The sequence below is a fragment of the Dermacentor albipictus genome, chromosome 1 (genome assembly GCF_038994185.2).
Source record: "Dermacentor albipictus isolate Rhodes 1998 colony chromosome 1, USDA_Dalb.pri_finalv2, whole genome shotgun sequence".
Classification (NCBI taxonomy): Eukaryota; Metazoa; Arthropoda; class Arachnida; order Ixodida; family Ixodidae; genus Dermacentor; species Dermacentor albipictus.
The window spans coordinates 262,821,412-262,840,385 of NC_091821.1; the positions used below are offsets into that span (position 1 = coordinate 262,821,412).

At 46.2% G+C, this 18,974-nt stretch overlaps 1 protein-coding gene across 4 annotated transcripts in view; it reads right to left on the bottom strand.

The window, feature by feature from the left end:
• LOC135902874 (serine/threonine-protein kinase 17A-like) overlaps positions 1-18,974 on the bottom strand; it is a 220,337-nt gene that overhangs the window by 11,047 nt on the left and 190,316 nt on the right. For all 4 annotated transcript variants that reach the window (XM_065433151.1, XM_065433149.1, XM_065433150.1 and 1 more), the window contains 3 exons: positions 10,986-11,073; positions 6,208-6,414; positions 900-1,080 (listed from right to left, as the gene is read on the bottom strand). In XM_065433151.1, the coding sequence (XP_065289223.1) occupies positions 900-1,080; positions 6,208-6,414; positions 10,986-11,073 (476 nt within the window). The remainder of the gene's footprint in view (positions 1-899; positions 1,081-6,207; positions 6,415-10,985; positions 11,074-18,974) is intronic.

An 18,974-nucleotide genomic window follows, 5' to 3' on the forward strand; every position in this document is an offset into this window, starting at 1 on the left:
ATAGGGTCACCCTACCCAAGATAAGGAAACCTTCATACACGGAAAGTTTATAGCTGCTGGCTAGTGCATCGACAGCAACCGTAAAGCTGATGGACCGCAATATGATATTCGAATTTATGCAAATGTGCGTGGCGCTGCGGCCTCTCATGATCATGCAACAAATCGCGCGGTGAAACAATTAAAACCGAAAATTCAGTTTTCACTTAAACCCATGCAAAGCGGCAGCACGATGCCGCTGCGCAAGCGCTCCGTCTCGTGGCTTTTTTCATATTTCGCGGGCTTTATTTCTGTACTACGTGAGACGTATCGTACAGGAAACAACTTGATCGGTGGGTTTTAAAGGTGCTCTACAAATCTCCGTATCATACTTGGGGTCCTCAGCAAATAATTAAAAATACGGGTAATTAAATTTAATTAATTATTGAGTTATAGGGAAAACAAAATATTGTCTGAGTTACCATAGGCTATTGCGAATAGTACGCGTTCGGTTCAATTCGCTTCCGACGCGCCTTTCATTTTTAAATTCTTGGTTGAGTTATGTGGGACACCCTGAATAAAAGCTAATGTCGACGAATGCTATCGCTGAGTGTTCCTCATCAAGAGGCGACAAGATTAACAGGCACACATAATCGACAATGGGATCAACTGATGGCGAGCCGTCATCTTCAACCTCTCCCACATCCAAACAATGGCACTCATGCTGAACCGTGGCGAACGGTAACATATTGCCTGAAAATGCGCACTGCATGCCTGTGCCATTGTTGAAACATAAATAATCTGTGAATATTTTCTCTCATCATTGCGAACGATGCTTCCGAACGCAGAGGCCGAGCATAGTCATGCCGTACTGATCGAGCCTTTCGTCAAACCCTGGTCCTCAAAGGCGCTTGTGTCCGCACCTTGTGTCCAACCTGGCTCTGGCAGAGGATGTTCTCGGGCTTCAGGTCGAGGTGGATGACGTGTCTGCTGTGCATGTAGGCCATGCCTGCGCAGATCTGCCTCAGGAACAGGACGCAGTCCCACTCCGTGAGCACGAAGTCGTCGGCTATAACCCGTTCGAAGAGCTCTCCACCGGACACGCTGCAACAAAGCGCCGCCATTGAGAATGTGCTCGTCCTCCAGCGTTTCTGCCAGATATCCCATACTTTTGCTCAACGGTCACCCCTTCCAATTATAGCAACTTGAGGGCTCGGCGTCGTCGATGTATCGCCAAGGGGTCAACACCACTGCACCAATGCCACGCTTTCCGGTAATGCGGTCCTAGTATGTGGATGATTTACAAAGGAATATTTCTGCTCACTAGCACTAATTTATGTTAATCTGGAATCGAATGTATGGCATAAATTACGCTATATTACGCCGAAATACGCGCTCATTAAAGAGTAACAGTATAACAACCTTCTCAGTCATAGCAGTGCTAGCTTTGTACGTAAGCTCCAGAGACAGAAAAGAATTGAACGAACATATTTTAACCAGATGATTTAACAAATTTAACCAGATTTTAAGGTACACCGCGGAAGTAGAACAGGGAAATAGAAAGATGTCATGACATACGTCCTTTTTTATCCGGTAAAATTAAATTGAATTCAATTTCTTTTTCTAAGTATTCGAAGAAATCCAACAAATACCAAGATCTACGTAGCAATTTTGCCCGTGTCCAGGAGTGAAGCAACAGGACCGCATATTTTTTGCAAACAAGTTATGCTTCCAATATCGCGTTTGTTATAATCAGTGAACGTACTTTAAAAGGCGTTCAGTAATTTGATATATTTTTCCTCAACGCAGGTATGGGAAACGTTGTTGCACAACAGGCAAATGTATAATAACTTGCAAACAGGTTATAGCCCATTGCCGTGAAGCATGACTTGAAACTCGATTGTATTCACGCGTGACTACACTGTAATATCGGGGATGCCGAAAGCTGCTTTGCCGATGCTCAACTTTCTTCAAAGGTGTGACCTTCTCAATGGGGCTGATAATAAGAGCGCCCAAATGGAGCCTTGTTTCTAAAACGGACATGAATGCATAATTCGCGAAGGTAATGTAACACACACTACAGCTACGCAGCACCTGCTTAATGAAATGACACAGGCCAGCGAACTTGCGTCGCAAAATCCAGCCATAGAAATTAAATTGCCGTTTCTTGAAACGACATTAAGGAAGCTCCGAAGAAAACAGTTCTCGGTATAGGCCAGCCCATTTGCACCTCTCTCTAAGCAACAAAATGAAGCAGCATTATGCAGTCGCGAAGCAGCCAAGGACACACCTGAGTCTTACTTTAATCAAATTTTCGAAAGCGAAGACCAGGGCACGGAAAGGTGAACAGCGGAGACGAAAAAGGATATTTCTTAAGCTTTGCTGAAACGCTCGGCACAGTGAAAGCCAACGACAATGGAGTTCATTGCTGCTGATTTTGAAATAGGCGAATTGCGTCAAGCAGCATTTTACAGCGACACTTGTTAAAGGGACTCAGCAGCTACATTCGAGGTGACGCCATAGCCGCTTTTTGTAGTAGTTTTCCGCAAAAAAAAACAAACAATAATCGTGTCATGCCAACGAAAAAACTTTGAAAACGTTTACCATCGTAAAAAATTGAAGTAGTCTCCTTATCCGGCATCAAACCTCATGTTTCCAGAAATTCTATCACGAACCAACAGCGCCACCAGTGAGGACATTTACTTCTGTTTTTGCTGATCTGTGTCGCGCTGAGAAGAGCGTAGCCCCGCAAGGTGGCGACTACGCTTCGGGCTACGATGCCCGATACGACAATAAGCCGGCATTACCGTTCGAGTAGGCTTCATTGGTTGGCTTGAGCAATGCTGCGGCTATGAAAAACGCCGCAGTGGGTGGCTTTGGATTAATTTCGACCACCAGGGTTCCTGTAAGTTGCACCCGGTGCACGGTGCTATATAGAGCGCTTCTTGCGCATAGTAGTGCGGCTGCCGTGGCCGCCAATCGAACTAGAGACTTCCTGCTCGGTATAGCAAAACGTCATAGCTCCTAAGAACCATGGCGGCAAAACATTATCTTTTATTAACGCCAAGCCGCTCCTGTCGTGTCACCACTTGGTTAGTCGAATCATTACATCGCTCTCATTGTTTCACAGCGAAGCTGTTTGTGCAGCTATATGCAGTGTAAAACGTCCACGCAAGACGTAGTCGTCGTTTCTCTTTGGAACGGAAGCTGTTCACTCATTACGCCCAAAAACTAACCACGGCAAGGCGCCTTTGGCGGGAGCAATTTTTGGCTGCAACAAGGATCGCGCGGTGGCAGAACTGTATCGGCACAGTGGCACCTTTCTGTCCTCTCCGCCGCCTTCACATCCTATCATTTTACTCCCACTGCTGATTGTCGTTCAGGAGCCAGCAGCTAAGGTTAGTTACGGTGCGGTACCGTGTAATTTACTTTCCTTTCCTCATATCCTAATAAACAACCAATTAGTACTACTGCACTATGGACGTAGGCATGACTTTAGGCGGTGACAAGGGGAAGCTATACTGGAATTTGCGCAGTGATTATGCAATGTCACTAAGGTCTACGGGGATTTAATATTGTTAAAGATTATAGGGTTTTACGTGCCAAAACCACTTCCTGATTAGGAGGCACGCCGTAGTGGGGGAGTTCGGAAATTTGGACCACCTGAAGTTCTTTAACGTGCACCTATATCTAAGTACATGGGTGTTTTCGCATTTCGCCCTCATCGAAATGCGGCCGCCCTGGCTGGGATACGATCCCGCGACCTCGTGCTTAGCAGACCAACACTATATCCACTAAGCAACCATGGCGGGTTTTAATATTGTTCATGCGGTCTACGATCACATGAACAATGTTTTTCAATATTTGAACAATATTTGTGAACACACGTTCAGAAATGTGAAAAAAAATATTAAAAAGGCAAGGTGCAATTACTATGTCCACGCGCGGTACACCATATATCCAGCGATATGACGCACTGTATTAGTACTTGTCTAACTGACTGCCGAAAAATAAATAGCGTAGTTACGAATAGGCAACTCCATTCCAGCTTGAGTGGAGCAGCGAGAGACCGCAGAGAGTGCGGCGCCCCATTCAATATCCTAGCGTCAGTAACGGCGCGAGGTAAGATAGATAGTAAAACAGGAACATGTAATCGCAGCTGTAGCTGCCTCCAACTACACCTTGCCATGTGGCGAAATCAGCGAAGAACCCTTGTGTTGCGTTCAATATTATGGCTGATATTCTATAGAAGATGTAACACGTACTAGAATCTTCTGTGTTAGACTATAGTGGTTGCAAGCAGGTAAGGGGAGCGAGAAGAGGGCGCGCGATGATACACAGACAAACAGTACACGAGCCACGTTGTGCCTGCGTCCATGTGACATTGGTGCGGTGAATTTCGCCCACCACAGCCCGGCGGAGGCCAGTGAGGCCAACAGCACTTGCAGCGGCGCAGGAGGGGCTCTGCGCCGGCGATCGACAAACAGAGGGCACCAGTTTTACGCCTTGCGATTCACTGCACGTATGCAGCTCGCCGTGAAGGCTAAGCAAGCTAAACTTGGAACATGCACGATTGCCGCCTCTAGAGTTAGAATGGCATGAAACGTGTTTTCAACTTATTTTCGGCATGGCTTCGGCCAGCGTCGTGGAATCGTGCTACGACCATGGTATTATCATGGCCGAAATGTGCACTGTGTGGGCATTTGCCTCGACCAGTAAGCGCGTCACTTGGAGCACATTTAGGCAAGGAGTATGGAGAAGTGATTTTGCATGAGTGTGCAATACTTGACGCTCTACGTAGTAAGTACATCAATATCAACACAAACCGTGCATTTTAAGGAATTTCAAATGAGCCTTAAAGGAAAGTGCAATTAAATCCCTTGGTGTATAGGCTATCTGATCTTAATTAATCATGTAACACTAAATATAAGAAAAGCCAAAAACCACTTCGAGCATCACATAACGCTCTTCTTTACGCAACGACACCTATCACGTAGTTTTTTTTTTTTTCAGAACTCGGAAAAAGCCAGCAATATACTAGATGTCCCTTCGTCCTTGAGTGCCTGGATTATAGCGCTACCGAGCTGGATTTATGTAATGAGGAATCACGTGCTTATATCACGTGCTTATATCACGTCCTTAATCACGTGCTTATATGTGTGTATCGAACGGAAATGGAATAGCGCTTGTTGCGAGAGGACAGATAATGGACGGCGGTTAGAAAGGAATCATTGCCAATTTTGTTAGAAGACTGTACGCAGTTTATATAAATTATGCGAAGGATGTGGGATCATTCCCCACCTGCGGCAAGTTGTTTTTTCATCCACTTTCAATTTCATTCGTTTCTCATTTTATTATTTCAATTAGTAAACACAAGTAATTTCCCCTGCGTTGTCCTTGGTGTCTTTGTTGGCTTCTTATGCTACGATTAATATATATATATATATATATATATATCATTATGAGTATTTCGCCTCTTATTCCTCGTATATTTCATCTCCATTTTCATCTGTAAGCATTCCACTTGTCCCGCTTTTCCCTATAATGGGAAATTTTAATCTGTTGCCTTCCCCGCAACAAATTGGTTGCGATAGCTGATCCTCTTGTTTGGGCAACCTCAACAGGGAGCATCGCTCCCTGCCCCTTCCTCGCAATTCCTAGATCCACATTTGCTACGCGAGTCGAAGCACTCGATTACGCCGCGCGAGCAAGTCTGAACATATGGCAAAAAAAAGTAAGTAAAAAGCTCCAGATGCTAGTTAGAGCTGGAAGGCCACCAGTGTGCTGCCCACCACCTATATACATGCAAAAAGTAATACACCCACTTTTCATAACTTATATTTCGTTGCTTGTTGCTCACAGCCAGATTCATTGCAATCGTAAGGACAGTTGCATTTTCTTCCGCAACTTCGATTTATATGTGGCAGGTATATCACTGTTTTTCTAGGCGGTCAGTAATGGGAATGTTAATATTGCACCGTGAGGAGTGGACAAAGACAGCGTGAAACCTCGCTGATTTAGTAACGTAGTGTGACGAACATTTTCCACGGCACTCCTCGGCGTTCAGTGACGCCTTCGGCGCGGAGTTTGAGCGTGATCCGGCTTTGACGGTCGAAGAAAATGGACGAAGTGCGAAGTTGCGCGGGCGGATCACTGAAACCGATTCGAGGCGACACAGGATAAAGGGAACGCGCGAGCACGAAAGAGGGGAAAAAAAGGTGCGGTACGCACTATTCGGTGACGAGGATGATCTCCCGTGGCTTCTCGTAGGCGTCCAGCAGCCGCAGGAGCCGCGGGTGTCCCCGGAGCAGGTTCAAGATGGCCAGCTCGTGGCGCATCCTGTCGCGCTCGGCGGCGCGCGTGCAGCGAACCAGCTTGGCCGCCGCGGTGGTGCCGTCCGCGAGTCGCGTGCACCGGTGCACCACGCCGAAGCGGCCCCTGCAGGGGGAGGGCGAGAGAAGGCGCCGCCATGTAGCGCGGCCATCGCGGGAAGCACGCGCATTGAGGGGCGACCAAGCAGAAGCGCAGACCGGCCAGGAGGCACCAAGGGTGCGATCTTGTACGCGTTCCAAAATCGAACGGAAGTGGTCCGTTCTATACGTCACGAAATAGTTGGTCCGTTCCGTTGCGTTCGTCCGGTAGCAGACGACACCGAATGATTGACAGCAGATGTCACGTCACAATTGACGTCATGGCGTTCGTCACGGTTCAAATTGACCAATCGTGTGTGGCTCAGTGGAACGGACCGCCTTTGTTCTATTTTGGAACGCGTACAAGATCCCACCCCTGGTCTACCTAAATCTAAGTACACGGGTGTTTTCGCATTTGGCCCCATCGAAATGCGGCCGCCGTGGCCGGGATTCGATCCCGCGATCATCGCTCAGAGCAGTCGCATGAAAACAACTAAATTAAAGAATTATCTGGCGGTCGCAACTCCCTGCTTCTGATTGAATCCGTTAAGAAACGATGAAACCACCCGCACCACCAGAATCCAGACAATCATTCACAAGCAAAACAACACAACGTGCGAGGGGGTGCATATTGTAAAAGGTGAACTTTACGAACGTGCCTTTCTGCACACTTCAAACGTTTCATTGAATTGCATGTAATAGCGGCGTCAATGCCCTAAGAAACGGGGCTTATTAACGACAGTTATTTTCTTTCCTCACTACGTATATACAAAATTGATTAGGAATGTTATTTTCCTTGAATGAATCAAACTGTCTTTGGCCTAAATTAAAAAAAAAACTTTCTTTCTCAATGTTTGTTCCCTTCGCACATAGTCGAGCTTCAACAATCGTCGTTCCCACAACCACCATTGCTGACGTCGGTGATAACTGATACTGAACCGCTTTTCGACAGAAGCTTCGCGACTCTTTTGGACCGTCCTTGTAGAAGACGTGTTGCGCGTACATAGGAATTGCACCATACCCCAAGAGATATGACGTGACACTGAAGGATTATCTCTGCCGTTGCATCTTTGATTCAAACAAGTCCTTCAATGTCACGTCATATCTCTTATGTTGCGCATGCGCAGGAGTCGTACCATGCCCCCGTCTTCTACTTCAATAAATCAGTTGGTAGCTGGCGCTCTGTGTGTCTGCGTGGTACTCCCTTGCATTTGTCTTTCTAGCGCCCTAGAGTAATGTTTTCCAAATCACACTAACTTGCCCAAGAAGAAGTTTTATTAAGATATATCCCCGCCTAGAAGTTGTAAATTGCAATATGTGCATTAAGATACCTAGTTTAAAACTTAATTAGTGAAATTTTTGTTTAGTCGTTTATGAATTTCAAATTTCTGCGCAAGTAATGTCTGCCTCTTCGAGTAGACTAATTCATGGACTTGAACTGTGCCATCTGCCACAGGCAATTCTTTAAAAAAATTTTTAAATGCTCGCTGAAACATTCGGTACATATGTATTGCATCCTCTTGTCCAGTCGCCTTCTCGTTCTTCCCCTCTGCTCTCATTTCTTATTAATTTCCGACGTACATTGAGGGTGGTGTCCTCTGGTATAGACGCGTCCATTTCCCGCTACGCGATTGCTATAATACTTTACTCTACTCTGCTATAATATAATTTAAATCCGTAACATTGGGCCTCCACACTTAGTCGCTAACGACATGCAACACATATAGGCAAGCTTAACAGCACGGTTGTCGCATGGAGGGAAATGCATGGGACGTCGGACGACACCGCGCCGTCAGAGGGTGCCATTTGAATTGTTTCGCACTAATGTTACGATAAAACCTGATGCGACAGTGTCTACATGCGTTGCTAGTATAGTGCTCTTCCGTCAGCATGGGAATGACGGGAAGTACATGCATTTGCCAAAACATCGTCCTTCCGGTTTCAAATGACATTGTACATGCTGACATTAACGTTTATAAAGGTGTTTAATCGTCGCAAATACGAGTTAAAGCAACACTTAATGTCTGCCGTTGGATGACCTTCGCAACATGATAAACTAAAACAATTGTGCAGAATGAACACACACAATATATATATATATCTTCTAAAGGTGCTTCTTTGGCAGAGCTGAGCTCGGAGCAGCGCAACGTCAACGGTCAGGACAGTGACCGCTTCCAAGCACGAGGGCCGTTGCCGAGCCAGAGCACTCGACCCACTAGCGTCTCTCTCGCCTTCGTGACAATATATATATATACATATATATATACATATACATATATATATACATATACATATATACATATACATATATATATAAACACATATATATATACACATATATATACACATATATATATACATATATATATACATATACACATATACATATATACACATATATATATACATATAAACATATATATATATATATACACATAGAGTTTCTCACTACATTACCTAGAGGGAAATCTGGCGCTGCTGCGCTGTGGTATGCATGGGAATGCCGGTATATTGTGACTTCGGATTGGCATCGTTCTTGTAGAAACAGGACACCTTGAAGACGCGCTTGGCAAGTACCGTTCCGTGTGTCACAATGATTCATTTTCTACTAGAACAGCACGTGAAAAGCTGTTTTAGCTTTATTATTACGCGAAAACATGTTTTGTTTAACTATGAGCACTTGTTATTGCGTGTACGACTACATGTTACGTAAGAAGTATCAGCGGGCCGCTAAAGTTGGAGGACAGACGACAAGGTTCGCGCTCGCTTTGAAACAGTTGGTCGTATGTTCTTGCTTTTCTTCGCTTGGTCCTGCATTCTGGGTGAGTAAAGATGTAATATGCGTGAATGTAAACATTTTATGAAGATTTTACTTTGGGAACGCGCTATTTGCGTAGCCATATCCACGTTTTAGACGAAGCCTCTTACAACACCAGCCAACACGAGCCTCGCAGACACATATACCGTCATTCCCATGACGGCACGGTGCCCCCTTAAGAAACTCCCATAGACGGTGGCGCCAGATTACCCTCTAGGTGTTGTAGTGAGAAACTCTATGTATATACATATACACACACACACATACACACATACACACACATATATATATATATATATAAGGTATTACTAATCAGACATTGATTTGAAGACACGCTCTATGAAAAGTGGCGGGATTTATTGAGGCGCCGGCAATGAGGCAACGAAATTACTTGCGAATGTAACATATTTTCTCCTCTGAAGAGACGTTGAGGTTAGTTAGAACGCAAACTACACATTGTTCCCATTACTAACTCTACGGTCGAACGATTACCGCGCGCCCGATCTCCCTCGAATAACCTTCGTATGAAACTCTGTGGGAATGGCGTCCGCTGAGGCCTAAAGGGAGAATGTTTTGTATTACGCACCACATTCGCAGAAGAGTAAACTACGAATCTGCAGGTATGTTTAAGTTACTGAACCAGAAAATCCTGAGAAATTTTAATTATTGTTGGTACATGCGCCACTTGCCATTATATCCTAATTCTGGCGTCCTAAGGTTGTTTTGTTTTCGTTTATTTGGCTATTTTGCAAACTTTGCACGATGTGCACCTCAGTGAGAGCTCAAAGGCGGCCAGTGGGAGTAGCGGTTCGCCACTCCTCTTTGATGCGATGATTTGCTCAAAAGCAGACTTTTGCAGATAAACGATCTTCAACATTAATCGCGTCCTTGATTCGTGCGTGTTGGAAGGTGTGCGATTCGTGGCGGAAAATGACAGGCCGATAGCGGCGCCTATATATGAAGCTACAGCGCCGACTCGAGTCAAACTTCAGGAAGTTTACAGCAGAGGCAGCTTGATGTAGTTCTACCGTGAGCACATGGCACTGATCTTTTTTAAACATCAGCAAGGCAGTTTGCTAGGTCATTGCCACCCCTATTAAATATTTTTTCTACTGCTTAAGGTCGGCTTCGAACACATAGTGAGCCTTTGAGGTCGGCAGGCGCATTACCCTGCCGTGCCTCTCCGCGTCACGCTTGCCGTGGTCATTGCTCCGGCGTCCGAAATTGCCCAACCGCTAGGCGTGCCGTTGAAACGCCAAACTGTCCAGACTGCTTGTAACGTTATATGCGAAGCACGCATCAGGTTCAGCGTCACATTCGTCCAGCCAGAGGAACGTGAAACAAAACAGGATCAGCTTTGAAGGCAACGACCCGCTTTAGGCTCGTAATGTTCGGTGCAGCAGAAAAATCTTATTGCACACGAAAAAAAAAACAATTTCGCAATGTAACGCAAGTGGCAAAAAATGCCCTCTATCTTCTCCCAGTTCATTCGGCGACCAAGAGCTTACGCGAGTCGTCAATAGCGGCCGATGATGAAAGAATCTCGAGCTGATAGCGGTATAGGCTAGGATGCTTTCCAGATGCACTTTAGTCGTCTGGGGCGCATAGTACCCTGATCACTGCAGTCACCGTGTACTGTTAGTGAACAAAGCAAGCTCCATTTGTTGAGCGTTCCTCAGCATCGCATTTGAACATGAATGCACAGACGGGTAACATTCACGGAAACCCTTTCTCGTGATTCGGTCGATTCAAATATCGAAAAAGCGCAGTGTGATACAGACCTGCCCACCGATTCGTGCACGTGGTAGTTTTGGCTGAACTCCTCTCCTGGCCGCATCGTAACAGGAGGGCCTGGTGGCTCCATGATCTCTGCAAATCACGTGAACGAAGGCACGCCTATAAGCAGGATGAATGATTCGGTGCAACTTCATGGCGCTTTGCGAACTTGCTGCATGCATTTGCGGAGCACGTGTATACCCTGCGCCTCTTAGTACACAAACACCAGTTCGTACACAAAGCATCCCATAAATCCCGATGCCATGTGCTTCCAGCTTGCCAGGCGCCAAACGCTATAGTGATGTATACATGATGATGCGTGAGCGGAAGCATAATCAGAGAGACTGCAGCGCTGCTAACCATTATGACTCCCAGGACATCGTTACTCAATCATTATTCAGACTTTCACACCCTCCCTGTCGCATGAAAGTAGTTCCGAGAGCACCTTCGCGCAAAAGCAGCCGTAATGCTACAGAACCGCAAAAGCACGCACACTATCACCCATGTTGCTCGTTATCATCAGTATAGGCCCAATTATATCCAAGATAAAAAAAAGAAAAAACATGTGCAAGTTCGGGGAGCAACAGGATTGTGTGAAAATTTGTGCAGTTTAAGTGAAGGAAGCCTTTATACCGGCACATTCAATGTTAAAAAACGCAATTCAAGGTTTATGTTCTGGGGTTTTACGTGCCAAAAACACAATTTGTTTATGAGGCACGCCGTCGTGGGGAACTCCGGATTAATTTTAACCACCAGGAGATCTTAAACGTGCCCCCAATGCAGGAGACACGGGCGTTCTTGCATTTCGCCTCCGTGGAAATGCGGCTGCCGCGGCTGGGATTTGATCGCGCGACCTCGCGCTTAGCAACGCAACACCATAGCCTCTAGGCCACCCCAACGGGTCTATGTTCTGGAGATACGTTTCGAAAGAAGGCGACTCTTCCGGTGAAGATGATGTCCTTTCTGGGGGAATATCAGGGTTTCTTCGATATTTTTTTTTTATTATTGCTTCCGAAGGCGTCACTCGCCACCAGTTGTCCGAAGAATCTATTTAGGTCAATAAAGCACCACATGTGAAGTTTTTGAAGGATTTTCGGGGCGAATCGAGAAAGGAGAGTGCATGCTTGGGTAGGACAGTCCCGGACGCCCCACACTGGCAACACACGCCCACACATACACCATCGCTGACGAGAGAGTTTTCGGTCAAAGAAATTAGTGCCAGTTTTACATTAAGCAGCGCACTCAGAGAAGCTTCAAGAAACTTTGTTCTGTCCACCAAATTGAGATGAACTCTCAAATTTCGCTTTGAATCCGCTGACGTCAATAAGGAAATTCGCCAGAGTACCTGCGGGACATTCCAAACGAAGTGTCTCAAGAAGCGTTCTATTCATGGCAGAACCATTGGATCCGGTACACAGACTAATGACAGAACTATGTGAATGGTAGTATGGGCTTTTACCTTCTGCGAGCACGTGATAAAGAAGGAAAGAAAAAAACGTATGCCTGCAAAGTTCGCGAACACGACGGCCAGACCATACGTACACGCCTTCTCGTTCTGTTCTTAATTTACATGTTCAATCAGGACTCAATCCCAGTCAGGAGGCTAACTACTTCCTTTTGTCCTGCTTCGTAGGCAATATCTCTGTATTGCCTAATAAATAAACTGCAAAACTAGCGTGAATTTCTTTCGAAGAATATTGTGCGAAAATGCGGCCACTCAAGCGAGACACGATGACAGCGCTTACCTTGTGCCTCTCGCTCGTGTGATCGTCACGCGACCTACTATTGTCCTGTGGGAAGAGTTAGATCGGTCAAACCGGAAGGTGTGTAAACAACCGATGCCGAGACTATGCCTTGAACATAAAGAATTAACGCATGCATTTGGCGGAGCACGCGAACTATTGCGATTGTGACGCATTGTTTCGAAAAGCAAAGATTATTTGCCCAAAGCTCAGTGGCAGTGAATCTCGGAGTGCGAAAACTCGGACTGCTTAGCAGAAAGGCTCTTGAGATTAGCAAACATCTAATGGCAATAAGTGTAAAAGTAAGGTTATAAGTTGTTTAGACGAACAATATTTCAGTGATAGGACCGCGCACTGACTTCAGCATCGGTACTTTTTAAGTCAGCGCTGCGATGCTGAATGCCCTTACTCGAGTTTTATTTAGCAACTGTCCCACTGAGGCACCCTTTCGGCAGGGAATTCTGTTTAGGGGACTCTAGCCTATTTGCAAAGAATGGCGACGAGCCGCGAAAGAAGACAAAAGCACTACTTGCACTGAAGTATATGCAATTAGAACTGCAGTGCGATTTCCAGGCTTACGTGTCGTATTGTGCCCCGTCTGGTCGTGCAGCTTATTGCCCTTCATAACGAACCCTTCTCAAAGAAAGTAATTTCATTCCCAGCAAGTGCTCGGGTTACTAAAGGGACCTGAGAACGGTGCGCGTGCAGTTGAAGACTCGTTACTGAATTGATGATTACGACCATTACCTTAGAGTAACCTCTTCCCGCTGAATTTCTCTAAAAAGGCGCAATAACAGCAACGCTGCATGTATCTGAAGCTGTCGCGTTTCGCTGAGCTCTCCCTTCAATACTTCTCATGTCACCGGCGTGCTGTTAATATCTGCATGCTTTCTTGGACTTGGTGCCAGCGTGCGTTTCAATATTACTAAGAGGCAATGTTAACATCGATACTTATAACGTGCGATAGAGTAGCCTGTGCTTTAACTAGCCCATAGGCAAATGCAATTAACGTGTGTTGTGCTCGAAGATGCAGTCTTCGTGTTTCGGAATGTTACAACCATTTCGTAGCAAATGATATAATAGGGAACAGCGCTTTGCTTGCGCCATTTTTGTCCCTCTACAGTACTGCATATTCACTAACGTAGCTAGCTGTCCCGCTTGCATAGCGCACACACTAAAGCGATGTTAACCTCGCCGTAACATGCTGCGCTAAGTAATGTGTTTCATTTGCTCGGGACGGCATTTCGACGCGTACTTTGTTCTGGGCGATGCGCATATCGACCTTTATTTTACAGATCTATACAATACGGCAAAAGCAAATCTAACTCGCTTAGCTTTCGACCCAACAACGATGCCGATCAGCGAGCGCTATTTCACCGACGTTCTGCGCTTGAGATGTCAAGGAGGCAAAGAGCACAGCGACGCACCTGGGATCGACGGATGACGCCACTGAAATGCGGCGCGTGAGCACCGGCATCTTAACGATGAGGCAGCGCGGCTCGCGTGGTACGACAACTTCGCAAATAAATCGAGCAGACCTGCACGTCTGCAACTGCACCTGTAGTGTCATATTGTGCGAAATTATCATTCTGCGTTCATCAGTATAAATAAAAGGAGCTTGCGAGTCCATCAAGGTAACACACAGATGGTCATTTTTTTAATGACACGCTCTCTCAAATGTCACACGAAAAGCTGAACTTTACCGATCGACTATGTACCGACACAAACCCGCCTTTTCACAATAAGCTGACAGACTATTAGGCCAGCATAAGGTTTCATACAAAGACGACAGAAAGAATACGCGTTCTTCTTTCTGTCGTCCTTGTGTAACGTTATGCTGGCCGAACCAGCCGATATCCACCAACTAGCCCAGCAGAATACCATTTAAGCTGACGGAACATGTACGACCTCCATAGCACCGAACTGCTTCCCACATCAGCACATGTGGGTGGCTGCAAAGAATGGTCATCAACTTTGTGACCGAGTATGAGGCTGCTGCTCAGCGTCAGAAAGTCACGCAGGTTGCAATCATCGCCATCTGCACGCAGTCGTCCCCATACTTGGAACAGGTTACGTTGTTTGTAATTTGTAGTCGTCTGAAATGGCTTAACAATCATCCGAAAGTTTTTCTACAGACAATGCGAACCTGGAAAGCGGCGCTGAAATCATTGAAACGTCATTGAAATCATAGGACTACCTTCCCTCAAGGACTTGGTACACGTAGTCCTAGGTAGCGATGAGTACGTGCAAGAGATTACTTGGAAATAATTGCAGCGCGAGCCTCTAGCGTAGTGCAGACCGGGAATTCGGTTCTGGTACTCGCTCCCGCGGCCAGCGTTTTTGAGGCTACAGGCCGCTTTGTGGTGCGCAGCAGCACGTGTGTTATCTAAGGAATCTCCAATGTATTGCGTGCTTTATTCAAGGCGAGCAACCGTATAACTCAGTGGACCTCTTTATGAGCATTGCATCCTTCCTTCTGTAGCATGATTTCTTTTTTTTTTTTTAGATGAGCTGCTGAGTAATTCAGGAAATGCTAATTGAACCGACCCCGTGTATTCACATACATACGGCATCATGTCCCCTTTTCACTATTGCGGAGTGTGTGGTCAAGGCTAAAATGAACCACCGCCCAAGCACTCCGTACACATGTTTAACCAGCGAAGCTGAAAGTGCGGCCCCGGTATTTGTCAGTGGGATAATCCAGACGGTTCATTAAACAACGACTTGGTAGGCTCCCAGATCCTAGGTACGCAGTTGCTGCTCGCGCTCGGCTACACGAGCCTGTACTTGTGCCCGGGCTGCAGCATCGGCACGGCATAGATGGCTTAGTTCCCGGTTCTGCACGCGGCGTTGCGGATCGAATGCTGCCTGCTGCTAAGGAGTATGTATGACGCGTGGCCTACCTATTTCGGAGTCGGAGAGATACTGCTGCGCACACGCTCGGCTGCGACGAAGAGCAACGACGTTACTACTGGCGCTGCTAATCCAACACCACCTAGCTAGCACAAGGCCTTTTCACTCCATGACATCATGTTACCTGACCCGACCGCCACAGAATCTAATGGGGACGCTCCCGAGTAGGCAACAGTGATTTTTGTCGTCACCGCTTTTGTCACGCCAGCCTTGTCAATGGGAATTTCGGGCCGGGCAGCGTGAGGGCATGGATCGGAGTAAACACGTTTTGCGCTATCTAGGTGGTGTTGGCTAATCGCGCGCCTTTCTTTCTCTCCCTCTCTTTTTGAGCACGCGCATGGGGTTGCGCAGGAGGAGCCCTCGGCGTACAGGCGACCGACAGACGGACGGACGGACGGAGGAATCGGCTAGCCACATGCAGCTTCACTGTAGTAAGCGCGCAACTTGGGACCAGCGCCTTTACATGTGTTTGTATCTGACGTACATGAACGGCGAATACTGACCGCTCGTGTATACCCTTCAGGTGTGGCTGTAGATTATCCCGAAATAAATTATCGTCGGTTCAGAGCATGTTGGGCGCTGTAGAGAGAGAGAGAGAGAGAGAGAGAAATATATCCGTCTGGCGAGATACACGCAAAGCCCGACTTCAAACGAATGGTTGCCCCGGTTGAAGTGGCTTGACATTCTGTTAGGGGCATGACGTTTAAAAAATTTTATATGTGCATTGTTTAAAAAAAATGGAAATAAACGGCAGCCGGCGCAATACAACAATACTTTATTAAGTTTGCTGCTGTTCAGGAATCTCAAGAAGACACAGAACACCTCCTTTTACGTTGTAACAAATATAATGCTTGCCGCCAAAAGCTATCAGTAAGACTGCAGGTCGTACAATAATAGCCAGTGTTATTGTTGAAGTTATTGGATGCTTCAGCAACAGAAAGATCCCAAATACGAGCTGGACGTGCACTCATATACTTTCTGTAAGAAACCGGGACCTCGGATAAGTTTACACCTTTGTAAGTGATTGAATATATCCGGTATATTTAACGTTACGTCAAGCATGTGCATCATGTTCGCTTCTCTTCGTGGGCTATACACATCCCGTGACGCGCTTCGCTACGTACGCTCGACCTCGCGCGCTGCGTACGTGGGCGGTTGCAGACGCCCAACTGAAGCTGTCTAATAACTCCTTACGCACGTTCAACACCAGTGAAATGAAGATAGAAAAAAAAAGCGCGCAGACTGCTTACAGAGCAGCTGTAGTGCGCAGGCATACGCCACAGCAGTCCTTATTGTATGTGATCGAAGTGCACGTGACAATTGATTTGAAGTCAGTTATCACAGTGAAGTTGTTTTGACTGTGTATTGGTGCCGGCACGCATAGTTGAGAATGGCAAAGTGGGATCATAAGTAGCCTAAAAAGGCGAGGAAATACATAAGAAAGACAGCAGTACGAGACAACAGACAGTCTGTCCTCGTCTTTTTAGCGCTACATAGAAATCCAGTATGATACTAATTTGGCCGAATTACTGCCTGGGAGCCTGAGTAGGGCAACATCAGTACGGACTTCAGGCCAAAAAGCATGAGTTATTTATACACAGAAAAAAAAAACAGTGGGCTTAACGGGAATATTTTTTCTATGTTTTGCATACCTATAATCAAGCACAAGCTCAAATAAGAGTGAGTAGGTAGTCCACTCCCACCACTCACTACCGTCAGCCATCGTTTTCCCGCCATCAGCAAATGCTCGCTGACAATCGAGTTTTTTTCTTCTTTTTTGTGGCTAAAAACAACATCCTTATCATTAAAACAGGCTTCAAAAAGTCTTGTTTCCTTTCTCAAAACTCCTACTGCTATGATCAAACTCATGCTCTATTTAATTAAATTATTGGGTTTTACGTGCCAAAACCACTTTCTGATTATGAGGCACGCCGTAGTGGGGGACTCCGGAAATTTCGACCACCTGGGGTTCTTTAACGTGCACCTAAATCTAGTACACGGGTGTTTTCGCCCCCATCGAAATGCGGCCGCCGTGGCCGGGATTCGATCCCGCGACCTCGTGCTCAGCAGCCTAACACCATAGCCACTGAGCAACCACGGCGATTCAACCAAGACGCTTGAATAGATGTGCAGTGCCGAATTCTTTGTTCTAAAGTAGACAGGTTGCTTGGCTACGTCACGCTCGTTGATATTTGTTTTCTTCGACAATAAGCGCCCTGGATAAAATATAACGAAGGCCATGAAAGCGAAACCACCTAGAAAACTTGGCAGTAAAGCACGAGGCGCCAAAACGTGATGAAAAAGAAGAACGTTGACTACAGTGACTGATTCCCATAGCACAATTGCTGCAGAAAATAAATCCCCAATTCGATAATGTGTTTTCAGAATCCCACGTGACCTCGAGAAGAAAGCACTGTAACAGGTTGTCCCAGAATGTGCTGGAGCCACAAGCGATGACACACATTGCAGACAGCCCCAGCTGTCTTATAATTGAAACTCCGCTTACATTATGCACCTGCCACTCACCAATTCAAAAGAAATCACCTATTCAATAATATGTTTTCAGACTCCCACGTGACCTCGACAAGAATCAGATTCAAGAGAAATCACCGATTCCATAAGATGTTTTCAGACTCCCACGTGACCTTGAGAAGAAAGCACTGTAACAGGTTGTCCCAGAATGTGCTGGAGACACAAGCGGCGACACACATTGCACACGGCCCCAGCTTTCTTATAATTGAAACTCCGCTTACATTATGCACCTGCAACTCACCAATTGAAAAGGAATCACCGATTCCATAATATGTTTTCAGACTCCCACGTGACCTCGAGAAGAAAGCACTGTAAGAGGTTCTCCCAGAAAGTGCTAGAGCCACAAGCGATGACACATATTGCACACGGCCCCAGCTTCCTTACAATTCAAACTCCGCTTACATTACGCACCTGCCACTCCCCACCTGGGATCCTGGTCACCGCCGCTACTGGTCAATCCAGTACCTCCAAATCCATCACGGTCTTTCTGCACACTTTCCCCTTCATTTGCGGAGTAATAATTCAAACCAACGTTACAATATCTGTCTCGCGAGAGCTTATCGGCGTTTGAAGGCTCAGATGCTGCGCTGGAGCGCTCTGAAGGAACAGGCTTCCTGCTCTCCCACGATACGATAACGATACCCCTGTAGCGGCCTCAGGAGACACCGTTAGAGGTGTACTGGTTAACGGTATTCTCTGCGGAATGTATATAAACGAGAAGAAAGGGGGCTAACCGAGGGGGCAGATTGTCATTAATCATACCATCAGAAACCAATAAACAAAGACAACACAGGGGAAGTTACTTAT